This window comes from Ceratotherium simum, unplaced genomic scaffold (assembly GCF_057802395.1).
Source record: "Ceratotherium simum simum isolate JZ-2026a unplaced genomic scaffold, ASM5780239v1 HiC_scaffold_43, whole genome shotgun sequence".
NCBI lineage: Eukaryota > Metazoa > Chordata > Mammalia > Perissodactyla > Rhinocerotidae > Ceratotherium > Ceratotherium simum.
The window spans coordinates 5,821,052-5,842,882 of NW_028261259.1; the positions used below are offsets into that span (position 1 = coordinate 5,821,052).

Consider the following 21,831-nt stretch of genomic DNA (forward strand, 5'->3'; position numbering starts at 1 on the left):
CAGATATCCTACTCCTAGGTATTTACTGAAGCAAATTGAAAACTAATGTTTAAACAAAACTCTTTGCATGACTCTTCATAGCCATTTTATTCATAATTGTGAAAAGCCAGCAACAAACTAAATGTCCTTCATCAGGTGAATGGAGAAAGAACCTGTGGTGCATCAGTACATTAGAATACTACTTGGCAATAAAAAGGATAAATTCTTGATTCACACAACAACAAGGATTAATCTTGGCTTACATTCTCTGAAGTGAAGGAAGCCAGATTCAAAAAGGCTATATAGTATATGATTCTATTTATATGACTTTCTAGAAAAGACAGCATTACAGGCATGGAAATGATCAGTGGTTGCCAAGGAATGGAGTGGGGAGGGTTGACTACAAAGAGACAGTATGAGAGAATTTTGGGGTAGGAAGAAACAGCTCTGTGTGGTACCGTGGATGTGGATACATGACCGTGTAAAGTTGTCAAAACCCATACAACTGTACACCGCATAGAGTGAATTTTACTCTGCAAATTTTAAAAATCAATCAGGATGCTGGGGAACTCAGATGGAATGCAGTGACAAATGAACCTCACTGTATTACAAAGCATGTGACATAACCACACAGAAGGGGTGGGGATGAAAGGTCCTGACCTAAAGTAACTTTGGAAGACAGTGTTTTGATGGGATACTGTAAAACCAAAGTACTGTACAAAAAACACTGTACTCTAGGTGGTAAAATTTGTTTCTCATAAGGGTATGGATTAGCGATTCTGAAACTAGTTGACACATTAGTAAATATATTGTAGATAACTGGAGTTGTTTCTCACTGTTGGTGAAAGAAGTTACAAATAAACAAAAGGAGAATGCTGGAATAAACTCTGTGGTGCTGGATTGGAGTTAAGTATCAATATGAATCCATGTCTCTTTTAATATATCTATCCAGATAGATAGTTAGATTGATAGATAGATGGATAGATCGATAGGTAGATGTGTATACCTGAGTTTATATTCATACATACATTTCCAAGCTCTGCTGAGAGGGTCTAGAAGCAGTGACACTCTTAGTATCAATGAGCACACCTAGCTCCCAGATTTTGGTTTCTAAATATCATTCTTCAATAAAAAAGAACCAGGTTTTCTTGGAGAAATGGCTAATTCAAATCTGGGGATGGAAAATACAAGATGAACATGGATCATCTTGTAGGGCCAGAAAGTAGGAAAGTGCTTTCAAAAAAAAACACAGAAAATGATGAGATGTGTCAAAAGGAATCAATCTTAAAGACTTCCCAATGGTTCAAGCTGGAAAACTGGGAGCAACAAAATAAATAATGGTAGCATTGGATTATTACCCAGAGAATAAAATAAATATCCATGAGTCTATACTGATATAAAGAAGATTAAATAAGAAAGGAAGAAAGAAAAAAAGGGGGGGGAAGAAAGAGAGAAAGCGAGAAAGACAGGAAGAAGGCGGGGGGGGGAATATTCCTCACATAATTCCAAATAATAAACGCGGCTGGATAGCATGAAATAGAAAATCGCCACTAGAACACCACAGTAATAATTACTGTGGGCAAGACTGACTGATGAATGCAAAAACTGTGAGTGAAACTTAGAGAAGAAACAGTACATTTGCAGATCCTCAAAACATTTCCCTCCCAATACTTAACATTTTTCTCTTAACTTCTTTAAAAGACCTATGACTATTTAAAGAAAAATCATAACACTGTATTGTGGGATTTATAACATGGGTAGATGTAAAATTTATGACAACATAGCACAAAGGACAGACAGAGGTAAATGGAACTGTTCTGTAGCAAGGCTTCCATATTTTACATTGATTAAACTGGTGCACTATTAAGTCTAGGTAGGCTGTGATATGTTAAAGATGCATATTGTAATCTGGATCAACCACTAAAAACTGCAAAGGTGTGTCACTTAAATGCTAATAAAGGAATTAAACAGCATACAAAAAGGGTTTGTACAAGAATGTTCACAGGAGATGACCTGCACGTCCCCAGGAGGAAGACGAGCCCACTTCGGGGCATCCACAGAGCAGAACGCCCTCAGCCGTGCTGAGGAGCAAATGCTGACACACACGTGCTGGGTGAGTCTCATCTACCTCGTGCTGAGGGATGCAAGCTAGACAGAAAACAATACACGTGGGTTGATTTCTGCCAAGATGAACCTATGGTGAAAAAAACAGAACAGTGGTTGCCTCGGGGGAAGGAAAAAATTGCCTGGGAAGGAACAGGAAGGAGTTTTTTGGGGGTGAAGGAAATACATTCTTAAAGAGGTGAAGGTTATATGGGCATGTTTATTTGCTAAAACTGTACGATTGAGATTTGTGCCTTTCAGTGTGTGTACATCTTACCTCCCCCCACACACAAAAAGGACTAAAAGAATAATAAAATGAGGTGAGAATGGGATGGAGTCTGGATAAAACAAAAATGGCAGATGATTAGTAGTTGTTGAAGTTGGGTGACGGGCCTACTATGCTATTTTGTTTATTTTGTATATTGTTTAAATTGTCCTGTAATAAAACACTTGTATAAGAAGACAAACTCGATATACAGTGTTTGCAGGTAAGATATTGGTTACCTTTGGGGAGGAAGGAGGGAGAAAGGGATTGTCGGGGCCTGAATGAAGCTGGTGCTAGTTCTTGGTCACACAAGTGTGTTCACTTTGTAATAATTCTTTGAGGTTTACATGGATGACCTCTGCATATATTTCTGTATGCATGTTATACATCAATAAACACTTTAAATCCTGCATATTTGCACAAAGATAAACTCAATATCTGAGAACAACAGCTGTGTTTTGTTTTAAAGTGGAACACATTCACTCATGACACCATTAGATGGATTTTAATACTCCCAAGTATCTATTAATGCCCTCACCCTTCCTTGGTGCCCTAGGTCTTTCCATTTTTGCCTCAATTTGGCAAGTGGCATGGCTTTGAGTTTTTATGATGCAATCTTTTTCCATCAACGTCCACCCCCATAATGATGCTCACCAAGGCCTTGACATCTAGCACAGTGCCGTGTTCACAGCAATCACTCAAGACCTGTGGGACTGGGTTGAATGAGGAAGAAAACGAGGAGCAATGATGTTCATAACTTATGTCTAGGTGCCATATCGTGACTTAGGAAATTGGTAGGATTTTTCGATAGATTTGCTATGCCTTCTAATTTTTCCTATTTAAAACAATGGGAAATAGGGTCTCAGAGTTCTTTCTCAGAGAAAGTCTGACATTTCAGGCACAGATTACTGACAAATATTAATGGTATATGACTTTCCCACCTCATCTTAGTTTTAAGTTTTTAATTCCTTACCTTGGAAATGACCTAACTTTGCTTCTTCCAAATCTTGTAGTAATACTGATGCTCCAGAAAGTGGGGCCACGGATATTCTGCTGTTGTGCATCCTCCCTGCAAAGAAGTGGAGCTGTGCATCTACCAGTCTGAGAAGCATGTGGTGCTGTAGTATTTGGAGTCAGAGTAGCTAAATGGAAAAATGACTTCAGAGAGTTATCACCATAACCCCCAACAGCAACAAATTATTTTGCTTAATTATTTTGTGATTCTGAGGGTATATTTAAAAAGGGATATTAAAACTGGTTGCCAAGGAGCCAGCCCTATAGTAGAGCAGAAATTGAATATTACCTTCCTACAAAAACTTCCCTGACATTGTGGGAAGGACCAACGGGAAGTTTCAGTGCTGTTGCCTGTGTTAATGAGGCCACGAGGTCCACACTGGGATAAGGAAGTCCAGTGAACAAGCCTGTGTGCAGCGTTGGAGAAGGGGCGTGCGTGTGGTCCCCTGAAGTGGCTTAGGAGTCACTTACCAGTGCACCTAAGTTTCCCGTCTGTATATGCAGGAATTGGGGCTGTCCACTGTGATGTTTTCTCCTTTTTATGACATGGCTCACGGCAGTCCTTCTAAGATGCCTGACCAAGGTATGGGCCCTTCAGGCAGGTGGGGTCCAAAGGGAGGATCTCTGCAGCGACCCTGACCACAGGGTCGAGAGGGAGGATCATGGCAGCCTGGAGGGATGGAGGGGATAGTAGGACAAGTGGCCTTGAAAAGGCAAATTCCAGGATCCCAGTCACCCGGTATTTCCATTTTAGATATTGAATTTACATTTCAAATACTGGCCAGGGAGCTTCAAGGAGGGCTGCAAGCATCCTCAGCAACAGCCAGGCTGGTGAGCCCCACCCCTACCTGAGTACCGGCCTCAAGGGATGCAGCCCAACCACGCTGCGCATACTCCAGGCGTTGGGCAGGGGGGGGAGGGTGGGCGGGGTAGAGAGAAGAGGCAGGATAGAGGGTGGGGTGGACAAGGAGAGGAGTGGGGCCCAGGGGTGGAGGGACAAGGAGGGAGTTGGGGCCCCTAGCTGTGCATGCTGGGAGCTTTTGTCTCTCAACCGCTCCCAGCTGGGAGCTTGCAGGACCGCAGGACTACAAATCCCAGGAGGCTCTGGGCACGGGGTAGTGCCTAACCCTGAGGGGAGGAGCAAGGAGGTGTGCTCTGCCTTGTGGTCCTGCACCTGCTCCACGTGGACTGAGTCTCAGAGGGATGTGACAGGACGAGAGGGACCAAGGAGTTAGGAGGGTCTGGCGGCTGCATGGGCAGCCGCGGGCCTGCATCGTGCAACTGCTTTTGTCCAAAATTGAAGCCAGACTCATGTCTATTCCACATCGCCTCCCTCCGTTGCTTGATTCCTCCTCCCACCTGCATGTCTGTGGGTCTTTCCACATCTTCCTACCTAGTCCAGGGCCAGGTGTTTCCATAAAGTGCTTATGGGAACTGGTTTGACATCCCAGAAACTTTCCTCTGCCTGCTGCCCTCTGCCTTCTCCAGCCAAAGTGCCATCATTTCATCAGCTTTTGGGAGACATTCGCCCTTGTGGCCCCTCTTGCAAGCACAACTTAAGAGCTTTGCAGGGTGGTAACAGTGGCTGTTGCTTGCCTTTTTCGCAGAAGTGGAAGTTGAGGCATCCGTGAGGTTAATCATTGGTTTCCCCAGGATCCGCCAAGAGCAGAGGAGAACAACCCAATTCCCAGGCAAGTATCTAATAGAACATTTTCACCAACACCTTCCAGTGCAGGGGCCTCTGAAACAGCATCCTTAAGATGAAAATAGCTTAAGCATTTTGCCATTTAGATTGATCACCTAATCTCAGCTCAGACCTGAGTGGCCAGTCTCTCAGGGACACGGGTGACGACTCTGATCCCTCAGGAAGAGACTGGTGGTCCAGCTTTGGGAGAGGGATGTTCAAGGTAGACAGCACTTGGGCAGCATTTGAAACCCATCAGCTTTAACATCTCTGCTTTGGATTCCGGCAAGGTTCCAGGATAAACACGCCTAGGGATAGTCAGATGTACCATATTCTTTAAAAATTGTTTAGAGTAGTGAAAAGAACAGAGCATAAAATATCCTGCTTATTTGCAAAAGATGAAATGCAACCAAGACCTTGTTTTTTTCTTTTGTTTTGTGAGGAAGATCAGCCCTGAGTTAACATCCATGCTAATCTTCCTCTTTTTGCTGAGGAAGATCGGCTCTGAGCTAACATCTATTGCCAATCCTCCTCCTTTTTTTTCCCCAAAGCCTCAGTAGATAGTTGTATGTCATAGTTGCACATCCTTCTAGTTGCTGTATGTGGGATGTGGCCTCAGCATGGCCGGACAAGCGGTGCATCGGTGTGTGCCCGGATCTGAACCCGGGCCACCAATAGCAGAGCACGCACACTTAATCGCTAAGCCACTGGGCAAGCACAAGACCTTCTTGTTAATTTTTTTCTGCTCATTCTCTTGCCTGTACTGTACGCTTGAATGCAGAAACAAAAAACTTGAATTGCCAAATTCTTTTTTCCTGAGATTGGTAAATTAACTTAAAAGTCTTATTGAAACCTGTGGAGGAATGGTTAGCAGCTTTCATGATTTATGTCATCTCTAAAAATCTGGGCGTTGATCTACATTAAAAAAAGTCCTTGTTTATATTACATTATATTATATGTTGCTTGATTCCTCCTCTGTATATATGTATATACATATATACATATATGTATATGTATACATATATTATATTATATGTAACCCAATAGGTTACATTTCTGATTCCTGAATGTGGGATATTATCAAAACAACTGAAAAACCTGGTCATGGAATCTGGACTCTGTCACTTTGTCAAGAATTTGCCTCTTTATGAATTAATGACGCATGAATTCTTTGACATTTTTGTAAAGAACGGAAGAGAAACTCTGTAGTGTCTCTGAATGTGGCAAGACGGGGAATTCTCATTAGACCACATCCTTGGGTTCTTCTCTCGTGTTCAATAGGCCCGGGTGATAGTCTGTGTGCTCAGGTGCAGCGCCACTCCCCCAGCCCCCAGTGTTCCATCCTATTCTGGCCTGTGCCTTCTTCAGGGGGTTCTGATTACACTCGTCCACAAGGGTTGGAAAGAGACATTGTAACATGAGGATATTCATCATCTTATTTTATTTTATTTTTTTAGATTTTATTTATTTATTTTTTCCCCCCAAAGCCCCAGTAGATAGTTGTACGTCATAGCTGCACATCCTTCTAGCTGCTGTATGTGGGACGCGGCCTCAGCATGGCTGGAGAAGCGGTGCGTGCCCGGGATCCGAACCCGGGCTGCCAGCAGCAGAGTGCGCGCACCCAACTGCTAAGCCACGGGGCTGGCCCTTTTTTTTTTTTTAAAGATTTTATTTATTTATTTATTTTCCCCCCAAAGCCCCAGTGGATAGTTGTATGTCATAGCTGCACATCCTTCTAGTTGCTGTATGTGGGAAGCGGCCTCAGCATGGCCGGAGAAACAGTGTATTGGTGCACGCCCAGGATCCGAACCCGGGCCACCAGCAGCAGAGCGTGAGCACTTAACCGCTAAGCCACGGGGCCGGCCCTCATCATCTTACAACAAGGATTAATGGAGAGGAAAGTCTCAGGGTGTGTGTGCTCCAATGCACTGCTGTTGGGGTGTGGCCTCAGTGACCACTGTGCTCCCAGCAGTCCCCACAATGGCTGTCTCAGACGTTTGATCTCCTGGTGCCACCACAGCAGCTGTTGACAGAGCTGGGCTCTTGTCGTGGTTCAGTGTCTTCCTTCAGATTTTGTGGCTCTGACCCTCCTCTGCTCGCCCCCTTCCTATTCCTATCTGCTGTGTTGATTGCTTTTAGTTGTTTCCTAGGAGCCACTGTGTGTAACTGGATTTCACAGTGTCTTTAGGGACCCACCCTCACTACACGAGTCACTGTACAACAGCCACTTATCCTGGTGTAGCCCATGTTCATCCTCTCCAGTGGAGCTGTGAAGAACCCTGCTTACTCGGAGCTCCTCTCACTCTCATGCTGCTGGGGCTGTTATGAAGCTGAGCATCTCATCTTTGGTCTCATCAACATTATTCTTTTCATTGATTATTCTGAAGTCGGAGACGGCTTTGTTAATAATGTGGACACTGGCTGTCACAGGCACTTTTATGTATCTTCCCCAACAGGTCTGTGAAGTAGGCCTGTGATCCCCATTTTACAGGGGGGGGACACTGAGGCTCAGAGAGGTCGAGTAGCTCCCTTCACGCAGTTTCTTGGTACATTTTGAGTCTCCTCCTGGAACTCCACCTCTCAGGTGTGTGCACTTAGCTGGTGTTCCACTTTGTCCCTCTCTACCAGCCTCCCCAAAGGCACAGGCCCCATACTGAGTCCATTGTCTGCTTGATGGCAGTCACCCTGCACAAACAGGCCCTGGGTGGGGAATGGACTAGTGGGGCGTAGTCCTCCAGCTTACCCTGGGCATGTTCTAGGTTTATTGTGAGAGCTGGATCAGTGGAAGATACTGACCGTCACTCACCTGGAAGGTTTGTTACGTAGAAATACTCCACTGACTTTTTGCAGGTGTCATGTCTTCTTTGTCTTCATTGCACCTCTGGGCTTTCTCCTACAGTCCGTGCTGTGCAGTAACATACAGTACAGAGACTGGTGAACATAATACTGTTGCCCTGCACCAAATGGTCACATCATTCATTTTTCTAATTATGAAAGAAATACATATTGTAAAAAAAGTCAAAGTACACAGATCTATATAAAGTGAAACCCACCCCTTTCATCCCCTTCCCTGAAACTCACTCCCCTACTCAGAAGCCACTATTGTTAACAGGGTGGGGTTTATTCTTCTGGAAATTTCCTATGAATTTATAAATACACATAAAGTTTTTTAACATAAATTACATAACTACATCATTTTGCAATTTGCTGTTTCCCAAATCATATATCATAGACTTCTCCCCTTATCAGTGCACATCATTCTAACTTACCATTTTAGATGTTTTAGAGGTATTCCAAAGAACAGGAATACCATAATCTGTTTACTTCTTCTTTGATAGAAATGGGATTACATCCAGTTTCACTATTATACATAACGCTGCAGTAAAGATCCTTGTATGGAATTAATTACACTGCTATTCAACTGCTCAATTTGCTTTGTTTCCTTTTAGTCAGAGACTATGACATAACATTTTCATGGTAATTATAGGGAAATTAATTTTATCATGGAATAAATACATTTATGGGGAAACTGGACTTCAAGGTCATCCATCTCAATATTCTGGAGAAAAATCATGAAACTTAGAAGGTGTGTTCCATCACATTCTAACAAGTCATGTTAACAATTTAAAGTTGAATGTTTGACTAACCTCTACTGTCTCTCTTCCGAAGATGGATGACTTTTTCTTTTCTTGGAAACTTCTGACTCCAGGGGCTCTCAGTTTGGCTTCAGAGAGGATAAGATATTGGTGTTGTATCTGTTTCTCTTCAGCTGTAGGTTGCATCTTCTAAAGATCATAGAATTGGACATGGTCCAATCGATATATATGATTTGAGTCAAAAATTCAAAGTAATGAACCTAAGAGAGGAATCTATAACTTGGGTTCTTAATAAAAAATTTCCTTTGATATCCCTAAGTTTCTGTGATTACTAGTAAAAACTCACCTATGGGTGAAGAGATGTAGTTCTTCTGGCAATGTCTGGCTTGAACATCCATAGTTAAGCCTGCCACACCCGTAGGTAGATTAGACTTGATCTTTTGATGACCTCTACCCTTGGTGTTTGACCTGGGAAAAATAAGAATTTAAAAAGCTGCTGTTATTAGCACTCAATGCTAGAAATGCCCATTAAAGAGTGAGTTTGATTTGGTAAACCAAAGGGAGTATAAGCAGAACAAAGTCTTTAAAATCTCTAAAATTTCAAGAAATTCTAATTTTTTAAAATATAACTCTATTTTTGCCACAGTACAAACTGTGTATATATGAATGAAATATCCCTCTGTCCATTTCATAACTTGTTTCCATTGATTTGATGGATTTATCCTCTAATCCGGATTCCAAGTGTGAAAGAACATCTTGGTCCTTCAAAGAAAAGAAGCCATTGAAATTTGATTTTCTTTTAGCTCGGCATCCTACAGGTTTGAAGAATAAATTATCATGTAATGATACAATGATTCTGAAATCTAATTGTTAATTAGAGGGGTGTAAGGGATGATTGAATGGTGTTTCATCCCCATGGTCAGGGGTATTGTACACATGGATGTGTAAACACGATTTAGGAAGCTGCTTCAGCCCTGTGACATCCCTGAGAACCACAGTGCAGGAGGATCTAGGCACACAGCCATCTGCCTCGATCTCCTGGGTTACATGTAGATCCAGGGGTCTTGAGAGTGGCTTCAGAGCAGCTAACTTTTATCTATTTCTCCCCTTCCTTCTCTCCAGCTTATCTCAAACAGTCTTGACTATTATATTTTAAAGTAAGACCAATTATAGTTATTTACATGAGTTTCTTGTTCATTATTGCAGAGTAATAATCAGGCATACCATTAAAGATCATTTAATTGACCTAATTAAATTTGTTGTACCTTATAATTGATTAGAACACTAAGTTTAGTTCAGAGTTTGATATTCACCAAATGTGTTAATCTGCTTACAACTGCCATGTGTCTCACTCTTCTTAGATGTGCATCTTTGGCCCATCACAAGATTTTAATGAATGAAATCATCATAAATTAAGATAACGTACTATCTTTTGGATGATAAGGAGACATATGTGTCCATTTTGGAAATATGCCCATCTGTCTTTGCTCCCCATGGGAAGTTTCTGGTCACTAGGTCTCCAGGTGGCTTGCACAAGCCCTAGGTCTGTAATAGTTTGGTGCCTCTCCTTCTACTTGGGGTAGAAATAAAAGAGATCAGAGAGACTTATTAAAGTTTTGGTTGCATGAAGTCTTCGATGAAGAATATTCATACATATTGTTCTGGATAGCTCTCTGTTCCTAAGAGTACTAGTTACATTAAGGGCTTGTCAGGAACCGTGAAAGGTATGATATTTTACCTTAGCTGCAAGCTAATAAGTCAGCCTACCATGGTCTTATAGATGCTGGCAAAAGAAACTAGACCCATGGGTCAGAGACAAAGGACTTAATGACACAACAATACTAGTGGCCAGAGTATCAACATTTGCACCAGTTCACTAAATCCCACTTCCTACAGGGTGATACACAGTGGGCCAGGTGACATGCAGAGGGTTGCAAGAACTCAGAGCTTAAGGAACTCAAATCTTTGATAATGGGCAGGAAGTCTGCTGACCTTTGCCCCAGGGAGGGGTGTTATTTCTATTATACTGAGCAGTAAGCAAGCCTGTCCTTTGCTCTAGAGGAGGCCACTATTTCTATCTTCCAAGGCTGACAGCTCTACACACATCCTTGAAAAGATATCCTGGCTTCACTGGCTTTCAAAGATAAGCTTGACTGAGACTCGATCATCATTCAGTTCTTCTGTTTCCTTTATTGAGATTGTGCAAATATGCTCTTTTCTCTGTAAAGTTCACTAACTTTATTCATACATAAGGGATGGTTTTGGTTTTATTTATTAAGTTGAGATTTTCGTATTAGAGCAAATGATGAACTATTATGGGTTGGATCTGAAAGTATGCTTTTCCAGGATAAAAGTGAAAGAAGATCAGTGCTCACAGAACTCTGCCACAAGGAGCTGATAGCAACTCAAATGATTTTAATTTGAATACTCTTTTGTACAACTTTCTTCCATTTTCCTTCATCCTCTCTGCTTCCTGTAACTCCCATATAGGAGTGGGGCAGTTTCAAGGATTCACTGAACTCCTTTACAATATTCAAATCATTTTGTCTGTTGTGTTTTTTTACCTGAGGTAAAGTTGACATACAACATTATATTAGTTTCAGGGGTACAACTTAATGATTCAATGTTTGAGTATATGTCGAAATGATCAGCACAATAAGTCCAGTTAACATCTGTCCCCATATATAGTTACAAAATTTTCTCATGTGATGAGGACATGGCGTATTTCAAGATGCAGAAGAATCAACGATGATGTCATACTTTTCCATACACAGCTTGATGAATTAGGACATAAGTATACACCCTTGAGACTGTCACCACCATCAAGGCCACAAACATATCCATCACCTCCCAAAGTTTTCTCTCACCTCCTTTATTACTATTATTCTGTGGTAAGATCTCTTAATATCTACTCTATTAGCAAATGTGATGTATGCAAGACAGTCTTGTTACCTGTAGGCACTATGCCGTAGCCTACATCTCCAGAACTTATTTATCTTGATAACTGAAACTTTGTATCCTTTGACCATCAGCTCCCAAATTCTCCATCCTCCCAGCCCCTGGCAACCACCATTCTAACCTCTGCTTGTATGAGTTTAACTATTTTAGATTCCACATATAAGTGAGTATTTGCCTTTCTCTGTCTGCCTTATTTCACTTAGCATAATGTCTTCCAGGTCCATCCATGTTGTCAAAAATGGCAGGAATTGCTTCTTTTTTCAAGGTTGACTAATATTCCATTTCTTTATCCTTTCATCCATCAGTGACATTTAGGTTACTTCCGTGTCTTAGCTATTGTAAATTAGCTGCAATGAACATTAGAGTGCAGGTATCTCGCTGAGAACCTGATTTCAATTCCTGTGGGTATATACTAGAAGTGGGATTGCTGGATCATGTGCTAGTTTTCATTTTTGGAGGAATCTCCATACTGTTTTCCATAATGGCTGTACTAGTTTACATTCCCACAAGGGTTTCTTTTCTCCACATCCTCACCAACATTTGCCACCTTTAGTTGTTTTGATAATCGCCATCTTAACAGGTGTGAAGTGATAGCTCATTGTGGTTTTGATTTGCATTCCCTGATTAGTGATGCCAAACACCTTTTCATACACCTATTGGCCACTTGTATGTCTTCATTGGAAAAAGTCTATTCTGGTCCTTTGCCAATTTTTTTTTTTTGCCTTTAATTTTATTTATTTATTTATTTTTCCCCCAAAGCCCCAGTAGATAGTTGTATGTCATAGCTGCACATCCTTCTAGTTGCTGTATGTGGGACGCGGCCTCAGCATGGCCAGAGAAGCGGTGCGTTGGTGCGCGCCGGGGATCCGAACCCGGGCCGCCAGTAGGAGAGCGTGCACACTTAACCGCTAAGCCACAGGGCCAGCCCCCGTGTCCATTTTTTAATTGATTTTTCTTTTTGTTATTGAGCCAACACAAAAAAAGAGAACAAAATTTTCAGGCATTATGAGTGCTTCCCAGTTGATGCAGATGGTTTTGTATTTACAGTGGTACCAAAAGATCATGTTTCGTGCTTTTTCTTCAGCTTGTTATAAGACCAGCAGTAGCTGTGGCATGGCAGATAATCGGGATCGTCTGGGTTTGGAGGTTTACAACATAAATGAGTGGTAATGAATTTTTTATTATTCCAAGGAAATTATTGAGATCATAGTCCATGGAATCCAAGATTGATAGGTGTAGGAGGAAATTAAGGTGAGGATCGGTGATCTGGCATTACTTCTGATCTTGAGGGACAGGTATCCACTGTATGAGTGTTTGAATAAAAGTATTAGATATCAGGAATTTGTGGTGGGTGAATATGTTTTCTGAATTATTTACTTTGAACATAACCATTTGGATTATGTGAACATCTGGGATGTGGGAGTAAGTCGCTAACAGGGGCTGGTTGACAATGTCACTATTGATTTCACTTCTATGAACACCGAGTGGTCAATGGATTAAGCAAATGAGTAGTCAGAAAACACAGAAATGGTAGGATTTGGGATTCAGTAAAGGACTGGGGACCGACTGTCCTGAGAGGGAGTGCCAGGACTTGTGCGGTTGAGAGTGACAAGGACAAGAAAAGAATAGAAACACACTCAAACAAGGAGGGGGTGTTAACAGGATGGAGGGAGAGAAATGATCTGGAGTAGCCTTGAGTTTTGACCTGGAGCTTTCTGTTCTTGATGCAAATCTGCCTGATGACATCCCAGGACACAGGTCAGATCTATCCCCAGAGGATAGAGGGAGGGTGGAAGTACAAAACAGCCAGGATAATTGTCCTAAAATGGCAGGCTTCCTTTATCATTTGACCCAATTTCATGATTTATTTTTGTAGGGTAAGAGGAAAAGAAGGATGATAGTCATGTCTTCACAGAGGAAGCAGCGTGACTGTGGGAACTAGTCCAAACCAAAGCCTGGTTTAAGCATCTTCATCCCTATGAGGATGTCCAGTGACATAGTCAAGAGGCCGGTTACTAGAATCCTATCCCATCCTGGCAGTGACGGGTCTCTGGGAGGACACCTTGGACCAGTCCCACCAGGTCTGCTGGCCCGAGAGACCACAAGGACTCCAGGCCTGCAGCAGTGCTGGACAACTAGTAAGTCCTTTCAATCTTGACAAAGCGTTGCAAAAACTTGCACCTAGTCACACAGGTGAATCCCTGCCAGGTGTGCTCGCAGGTGGTCTGCACTCCAGGTCCCATGCCCACTCCTGCCGGTCTTCAGATTTGGCAGAGATGATTCCAGGAGCTGATCTGGGCATTCCACAGCTCCACTGCCAACAATTTCTGGTGACTGAGGAAGGTATCAGGAAGGAGGAAAGGGCAGTGAGGAGCACAGGAGAGAGACTGGTGATAGCACTGATGGCGGACAGACTTGCTAGCGAGGCAGAGAAAGTGAGGGGTCAAGAAGGACATCCTGACAGCAAATGAAATGTATCAGGCACCTCAGTGAGGTCTCTTGGCAGCGTCCCTAATGTTTCCTTGCTTTGAGCTCTTGAAACTTTAAAACATACCAATACGTTTCTTTTATTAAACTCTGCTGCGTGACATAGAAAATATAGACAGCGGTTTCTTTCTGAGGTGAGAGGTTGAGTTTCAGGTGAGGAGAGAAAGATCTTCCTTTTTCATGCTGTTCTCTCATTTTCTTTTACTACGTACATTATTTATTTGTACTTTCAAGTCAGCAGCGAGTTATCAATGTCACGAGATGATTCAGTTTTTCCCCTCACAGTCACAGTAAAACCTACTAAAAGTGGATTATTCTTTTTGTGTAATATTCCAATAGATTCCAAAATATTGTTTCAAAAGCACTTTGATGTCTATGTACTCAAATTAGGTATTTACTTCTAGGTCTCCATTTTTATGTTCTTTGTTGCATGCAAATTCAGAGTTGCATCTAAGGAAATACCAGATTTCCCTCAGTTTTTTAGATCCATATATGTTGGAAGTTTGATTCATGAAGATGGACATGGCAGTTGGGGGATCGGGCTATTATCAAAAGAGGCCTTTTCAGCGTCAGTAATCTGACAAGAACCCACTGCTTGTTGGGATTTAATTGTCTATTTGAGGGATCAAGCTTTCACTGTTGGCACTTCTCTTTCTCTTTGGAGGGAAAGTACGGCCTTCCCAGTCTTTCCATTACCAAACCACTTTCCTGGGTGGCTGTGCCATGTCAGGAAGGGCCTGGGATGCCGGGAACCAGAATTCATCCTCAGCTTCTGGCTGTCCTGAGAAGGCTTCCCTGGCAGAGTCCAGCCTGTGTGTCTGGGTGACACTTGCAGCCATCAGAAAGGAGGGGATAGCTCACAAGTGCCAAGCGATTCATCTGGCCCTTGTCTTACAGGGTGTTCCCAAGGGAAGAGGTTCAAAATGCCACTTGGTAACCCTTTTAAAGCTGCTAGTCATGGGGCAGGTTCTTGATGTGAGCTCAGAGCAGTGTCTATTCACCACCAGATGGGAAGCATTTCAGTATTTTAATTGGTAAGGCTGTGTTCATGTACGTCCATGGATCATCAGTTCCGTGGCATTCCCTGCTGGACCCCCCAACACCCCTGTCATGCCTCATCTTTCAAAGCTCCAAACAGGGTTCACACCCCAGCAGCTGGTTGTAATGTAACCACAGCACCAGACTGGGGAAAAAAACACAGCCACCCAGGGGTGACACACTTTAATGATTCGGGCCCAATTGCCCCATTTGGACGAGTTCGAAACACCAACACTGAGTGTGTAAACTGGAGGATTGTCCAAGACCATGGACCTCAGAAGGACACGAGCTCAGAATTCACCTTGGACAGCAAGGGACAATGTGGGGTCACTGACTGGCCAGGATTATGGTCCCTTATCCTGGCAAAGTAGAGCTCACTCGGGATCCATCAGGCCAAGCCAGGGAGGAGGCTGGGGGCCTTCTAGGGAATTTCTGCCCTAAAGGGAATTGCATAAGGAAGGCAGGGGTGCTGAAAATCCTAGTTCACAGGGAGCAGTCATGTTTATGTAACAAGGCCCAGCAGTAGCCTTAAAAGCTGCATCAGAAATCGTTCCTCCTGGATACAAATCAAGCAGGAAAAGGAATTCAGAGTCCTGTACAAGGATCCCAGCAGGATTCAAATCTAGGTCAGGGGTGAACACGGAGCCCCTAGAGGGGTCTCAGGAGGGAAAGTCCTGCCTGCCTTTAGTCCATTTGCAAATGATCTTCCTCGGGCCTTGTCCTCTCCACGTGCACGTTTTGATCTTTTTACATTGGTTTCCCCACTTAGAGCTGATGAAATTCCAGAGATTGAACTAGAAAACTAAAAGTTCCTAAAATTTGGTCAAAAGAAACCTCAGCTGCTGGGGTCTGGGTGTCCCAGAGGTCGCCATGCAATAAGGCCTGGGGCTGACCAGGGAGCTACGGAGACAGGCTCTCTGGACTGGCCAACAGGGAGAATCCACCCCTGCCCTCATCCAACTCCTGCCCGGCCTCACTCATTCTCGTTGAGCAGCTCCATGTCCTGGAACCAGGCCCCAAATCACTCCTTGGGGTCTTGTTATAATTCTTTGCAGCGACCTGGAGCAGCAGGATCTCCCTCATGACTCGGTATTTCTGGGACCAGAGGGAAGGAGAGGATGCAGACAGGGCCTGGGAGGAGGATGCTGCAGGGGCCTTGTGGGGGGTGAGGAGTGGGGCAGGGGACCAGTCCTGGGATGCCTCTTTCCCTCCAGTTCCATCCAGGCTCTACCTGTTCTCAGAATGGGAATAATCAGCCCCTCCTCCAGGAAGATTTCCTTGATGTCATCCTCCCCTCAACCCACGCGCCAACTGGATGGGTCTCCCACTTCTATCAAAATCTTCCACTCAATGTAAGATACAAGGGGTGGAGCCAGAAACTGTTCTGCCCAGAGGGTCTCTGATTTCCACCTCCTTCCCCTCCCCTGCAGGGAGTGCCGCAGCTGCTCACCTCAGTCCTCTTCTCAAGGTTGATCTCATTCCCCTGGAAGGCAGACAGCCAGAGTCCATCAGACAGAGCCCCCTAGCCTGACTAGCCCCCTATGTCCACCCCTTCTCATGTGGCACTACTGCCAGGTCCCCAGAGGGGGCGGGGCATGCAGAGAAAACAGGACTTGGACCTAGGACGGTCTCTGGGCTCCAGAGAAGGACATGGGGGTGAGGCTGAGGGACCTGGCAGTACTACCCTCTCTGATGACAGACTTGGAGGCTGAGGCCTCTGGCAGAGGGGACTGCTCAGCCACATATGTGCTGCCTGACTTGGGGGTCCCAACTTCTCTCTCCCTCCACGGGCAGCATGGGAGGGACAGTCAGAGTCCAGCTTAGATAAAACCTCACACAGCTGTGCCATCAGGCAGCTCTGAGCTTCCCCAGCCTGAGGAATGGGAATGGATGTCTCAGGCGGAGCCTCTGTTCACTCATCCCTAAGATGGGCCTGATGCCCCAGCTCCCAGGGGCAGCTGCGAGGCTCTCATGAGAGGAGATGTGCCAAGTGCTGAGAACTCAGAGCTCAGTTTGGGGGCTCCCGCATCCCAAGGCTCAGAATCCTGGTCCTTCCTGCCTAGTCCTCAGGTTCACCCACCTCGAGATAGTCACCCATCGCCAGGTGCAGCATCAGCAGGTCACTGAGCAGATTGCCAAGATAGGGGAAGACACCCTGTGACATCGGGGTGCGGGTGGGATGAGCCCTTGCTCTCAAGTAGACCCCATGTAGACCCTCTCCTGAAAAGTCCCCACCCTCAGCCTCCTGGCCCACCACAGGGTTCCCACGAGGAGCAGCCTAGGACCCTCAGCAGCCTCCCCTCAATTCTTCCTCCCTTCACACCCCAAGAACACCACACTCCTCCTCCTCACATCCCAGGGCCGGCTTCTGGCAAATCACAGGGTGTGCCTTCCCTGGCCCTCCCCACAACAAACTCATCCTGCACCAGCTCTTCCAGGCCCTCCTCTTGGTCACTTCTACTGGGGGATTCAGACACTGTGGCACCAAGAGGAAGGGCCCTCCTCTCTTGATTTGAGGCCTCCAGCTGGGAGCACAGAGACCCTCCCCCACAGGCACACTCACCTGCTGCTGCTGCTGCTTCTCCTGCACTCTCTGGGGGAGCAAACGTGGAGGGCCCCTCCTGTCAGGGTCGAGGACAGTGTCAGCGAGGCCATACTCCCCTCACCCCATTTCTCTCCAGCACCACTGGCCTCCGACACTGGACATCTGACTTGAGTCAACTGGTACCAATGCCATTCCATCCTCCAAGGTCTTGTGATTCCAGAACAAGCCCAGCTCCAACCTCACTCTGGGTGTGAGCTTGAGCTTGTGGCCTGGCCTCCTTGAGCCTGTTTCCTCATCTGGAAAGTGTGAGAACTCCAGCTACCACACAGGTTCTCATGAGGACTCAGTGTCACAAGACTGTCATCATTGTTCTGGCCCTCACCCCTCCAGGTGGAGTAGGCAGAAAGCTCCCACGTTCCTTTCCTCCCTCTTACCTCAACACCACCCTGTGAGGCCTGCACCACACAATCACCATCCCTCCATTTCCCTGATGTGGAGACAAAGGCCCAAACATGGGCAGAGACTTGCTCAGGGGCCCACAGAGGAGAGGCCGCTTGCCCCTCTCAGCCAGAGGCCCTGTTCCAACATCCTCGCCTAACCCCCAGCCCCACCACTGACAACAGTCCTGTCCCCTGAGCTCTCAAAGCTTCGCCCTGGGCCAAGCTGTGGATGGAGAGGATGTGGTGTCTTGGGAGTCTGGTTGAGTGGCTCCTGTCTGCCCCAGTCCCGTGGAGTGTCTCTCCCCCATGCTGTACAGAGGCAATGCCAAACCCTTCTCCTCCCCAAAGAACCACTCAGGATATTCCCCTGCACTGAACTCTTTCTTTATCCACTCAGGAAGTGGACCCACAAGGTGCCACCTCTGATCAACAGGGAAGGGGGTGACAGGACGCTTTTCTTCCCCGTTTACATGAAGCTCCTAATGTCCTTTCAGCAGGATCCACTAAGAATCCATCAGTTGCCTAGATGCTACTCATAAGCCACCTGGGGTATATGTCATTGCCAACCAGGCATTCAGGTGCGACTCCTGTGGTTGACAATGAGTGACTGCTCTAGGGGGTTCAGGGGGTGTCCCAGAACACACACACATCTGTCTCTGGTCCAGCTGTTCAGATCCAAGGATGAGCAGCCTGTTTGTCCACCTGGGCCAGGGGAATCCCCTGCTGTGCCCGTCCCTGGGGCAGGCAGGGTGACCTCCCCTTGGAGACATGGTGAAGACAGAAGGAGCAGCAGGGTCCTGGCTTCCTGAGGACAGGTTTAGGCTGAGGAATAAACCCACCCCAACCACCCAACAGCCTGGAAGAAGCTACATCCAGCAGGATGGACGTGCATGGAAGCCAGAGACCTGCTGATGGTGCCAGCTCGGCAACTCGTCCTGGAACAGCCCAGCCAACACCACTGTGTCCCATGACCAAGGCCTCCTGCCCAAAAATGGCACCCCACCTGCCCATGGGCAGAACAGATCCCTCTGCTTGTTAACCTGGACAAGATAGACAGGAATGTTTCAGAGAAAGTTCAAGTGAGAAACTCTCAAAACCACAGCTTGGTCTGTCCCCCTCCCCCCCGGCCCCTCCTCTCTTTCCAGACCCCCAGACTCCACTCTACCTTGGTCATCAGTTCTCTGCTCAAGGACTCGTCTTGGCTATAGTGCTCTTTAAGTTTTTCAGGGCTCTCCCTGAGGGTAGGGGAAAGAGGGAAGGATAAATTTAGGGATAATGTGAGGGGTCTAAGTGCAAATCCTTTTCTTTGACAACCTGAGAGATTCAAACTGCCTGGAGGAGTGCTCTCACTGGGCTCCTCTGAGCGCTAAGGTCTCGTGGGACTGGGAGGGGGCTCTCCTGTTGGTCACTGGGGTATCCATTCCCCAGCTATACAGAGCAGCTCTCTTTTGACCACTTTGAGTTTCAACTGGGCATAGATTTCTGTTGCTATAAACACTTGAAAATCTCCAATGTGGCTCAATCCAGTACCTGGCATTTAGGGAAACCAAGTCCTGAAGCAGAATTGGTGCACTAAGGACACCGGGAGACTTAGAGACCCACCGCTGAGGCCCAGGCCCTGTCCCCATCATTTGCTGCCTCCCAGGAGTTCCCAGCTGACTGAGGGGCCAATGGCAGACATACAGGAGATCCCCCATCCACCCTGGTCCTCCTATGGAGAGAGGCCAACCCACCAGGAAACTTACCCCATGTGTTCTTCAGGTGGCATATGGAGGATTTCTGCAGAGCAGAGATGACAGTGCGGGGCGAGGACAAGTTCTTCAGGATCTAGCACTCCTGGGAAAGGGAAGAGAATGAGCTGTGAGGTGGGGCGCTGGAGCCCTGCTTGCTCTAGCTTCAGTCCCCTTCTATTTAAATCTCCCCTCCTGGATGAGACAGATGTTCAGGGAGCCCCAGAAGGGCACATTTAGGACCCAAAGTGTAACACTCACAAGGAGGAGGATTTTAGCTCAACCCAGGGAGGGAGCCAGGTAGGAAGTGAGCATCCCCGCACTGGGACCTGGAGTCAAGGTCAGCGTGCCCCTGGCAGGAAGGACCTAGGGACTTGCAGGGGCTTAGACCACACACTTCAATCCTGGGAGCTGATAAAGGTGGAGGCAGTTCCCAAGGCTCCAGAGAGGGGCTCCACTGGGCCTCCCACAGCACACCTGGGCCACCTGGATCCCGCGCTCCACCACCCTCGCCCTGTCCTGGGCCATCATGCTCCGGTCCCCAAGGCAGGTGGTGATGACGAGGTTGGCAACCCTTCTGAAGTGGTCGACATTGGCCCGGACGGTGGGTGCCAGGTGCTCATTGGCGGGCTTGTTCCTCTTGCCCCAGGTTGAGCCCAGGCAATGAGAGGGCATAACCTTCTGGAAGAGCTCCTGGGGAACAGGGGGAGTGTCACCCAGCATTGCCACACCCCAGCTCTGTGTCCACAGCCCCCAAAGTCCCACACAGGGGTCACAATTTAGAGCTGGAGCTCAGGAAGCTCAGGATGTGGCCTGAGCCTTGTGAGAGTCCCTGGCTTTTCTTCTCTGTCCACTGCAGGCACCCAGCAGAGGATGACCCAGGACCCAATACTGGCAGGGAAGGGAGAGGGGCATTTGCATCCAGCCTGTTTTGGTTAACTCCAAGCTCCAGATGGTGACTCAGCTCGGCTCATCCCAAGGGGGCATCTTCCAACAACCTGATCCCCCCCTTCCCCCTCCCCATTCTGATGCACATTCCCCTGTGGCAGCTACAACCACGGGCCTTGTCTGTCTCCCACATAGTGAAGTACACATCAGGTGTCTAATAAGTCCTGAGGCTGTTGAGCCTCCTGAGCAGACGGTTGGGCCACCAGGGACCTGGCTGCACACAGTGAGTTCCCCTCCACCACTGATGGGCCAGGCCCCACCCAGCTTTCCATCTCTTCTACCTCATGGAGCTGGCACAGCCACTCTGTGCAGCAGGTCCTGTTAGTGTCCACCTCTACGCTCTGCAGGTGGACAGCAAATGTTTGGGGGTTCAGAAAGTTGCCCAGGTCGTATGGTTGGTAAGGGGTGGAGACAGGATTCGGGCCCAGATCATAGGAGTCTGGATCAGGTCTGGGGCAACGATGGCAGAGGGCAGGCCTGCCCCACCCCGCCCTGAGAGCCCAGCTGCTCACCGCATCCATCATGGTCTACTGCTCCACCACCAGCTTAGGTGGGAAGGTCGTGAGGTTAGGCTTCTCATGCTTCTTAGCTGCAGGTGGAGATGGACTTCCCACTAGAAATGATGGTCCAGGTGTCTCCAGCTCAGCAGCTCCCACTCCTGCTGCAGCCGATATCGGCCCTTGTTCCAGCTCCAACACTGCTGGACACTGGCTCCAGTGCTAGAGGGGGTGTTGTCAACGGAGCTGGAGCCAGCTCTACCTCCACCACTGCCCACTGCTCTGCTTCTGCCACCGGCTGGAGCTCTGCAGCTGGCGCTGCAGCGGGATAAAGAGAAAGATTCACCCACATAGCTGACTTTCCATGTGTCCTTCTAAACACAAGAAAGATCCCACTTCCTTTTCAGGAATACGCAGCCTGCAGTCCCCCTTACCCTCTGGCTCTGCCTCAGTGGCCTCCAAAAGCTCACACCAGACAAAGGAAAGAGGGTCACAGCAGCTCAGCTCTGAACCAGGCAAGGTGACCTACATGTACATCCCCTTTAGC

General features: G+C 46.6%; 1 protein-coding gene and 1 pseudogene across 1 annotated transcript in view; one reads left to right on the forward strand and one right to left on the reverse strand.

The window, feature by feature from the left end:
• Window positions 1–20,451, reverse strand: part of LOC147911474 (uncharacterized) — an 84,673-nt gene extending 64,222 nt beyond the window's left edge. Inside the window, exons 1-6 of the mRNA XM_087427938.1 lie at window positions 20,317–20,451; window positions 19,855–19,945; window positions 19,275–19,344; window positions 19,015–19,149; window positions 17,688–17,745; window positions 3,321–3,489 (exon numbers count right to left, since the gene is read on the reverse strand). Coding sequence (XP_087284064.1) covers window positions 3,321–3,489; window positions 17,688–17,745; window positions 19,015–19,149; window positions 19,275–19,344; window positions 19,855–19,877 — 455 coding nt within the window. The 5' untranslated portion in view covers window positions 19,878–19,945; window positions 20,317–20,451. The remainder of the gene's footprint in view (window positions 1–3,320; window positions 3,490–17,687; window positions 17,746–19,014; window positions 19,150–19,274; window positions 19,345–19,854; window positions 19,946–20,316) is intronic.
• LOC101404949 (methyl-CpG-binding domain protein 3-like 1) lies at window positions 13,434–14,070 on the forward strand (annotated as a pseudogene).
• Window positions 20,452–21,831: the final 1,380 nt, after the last annotated feature.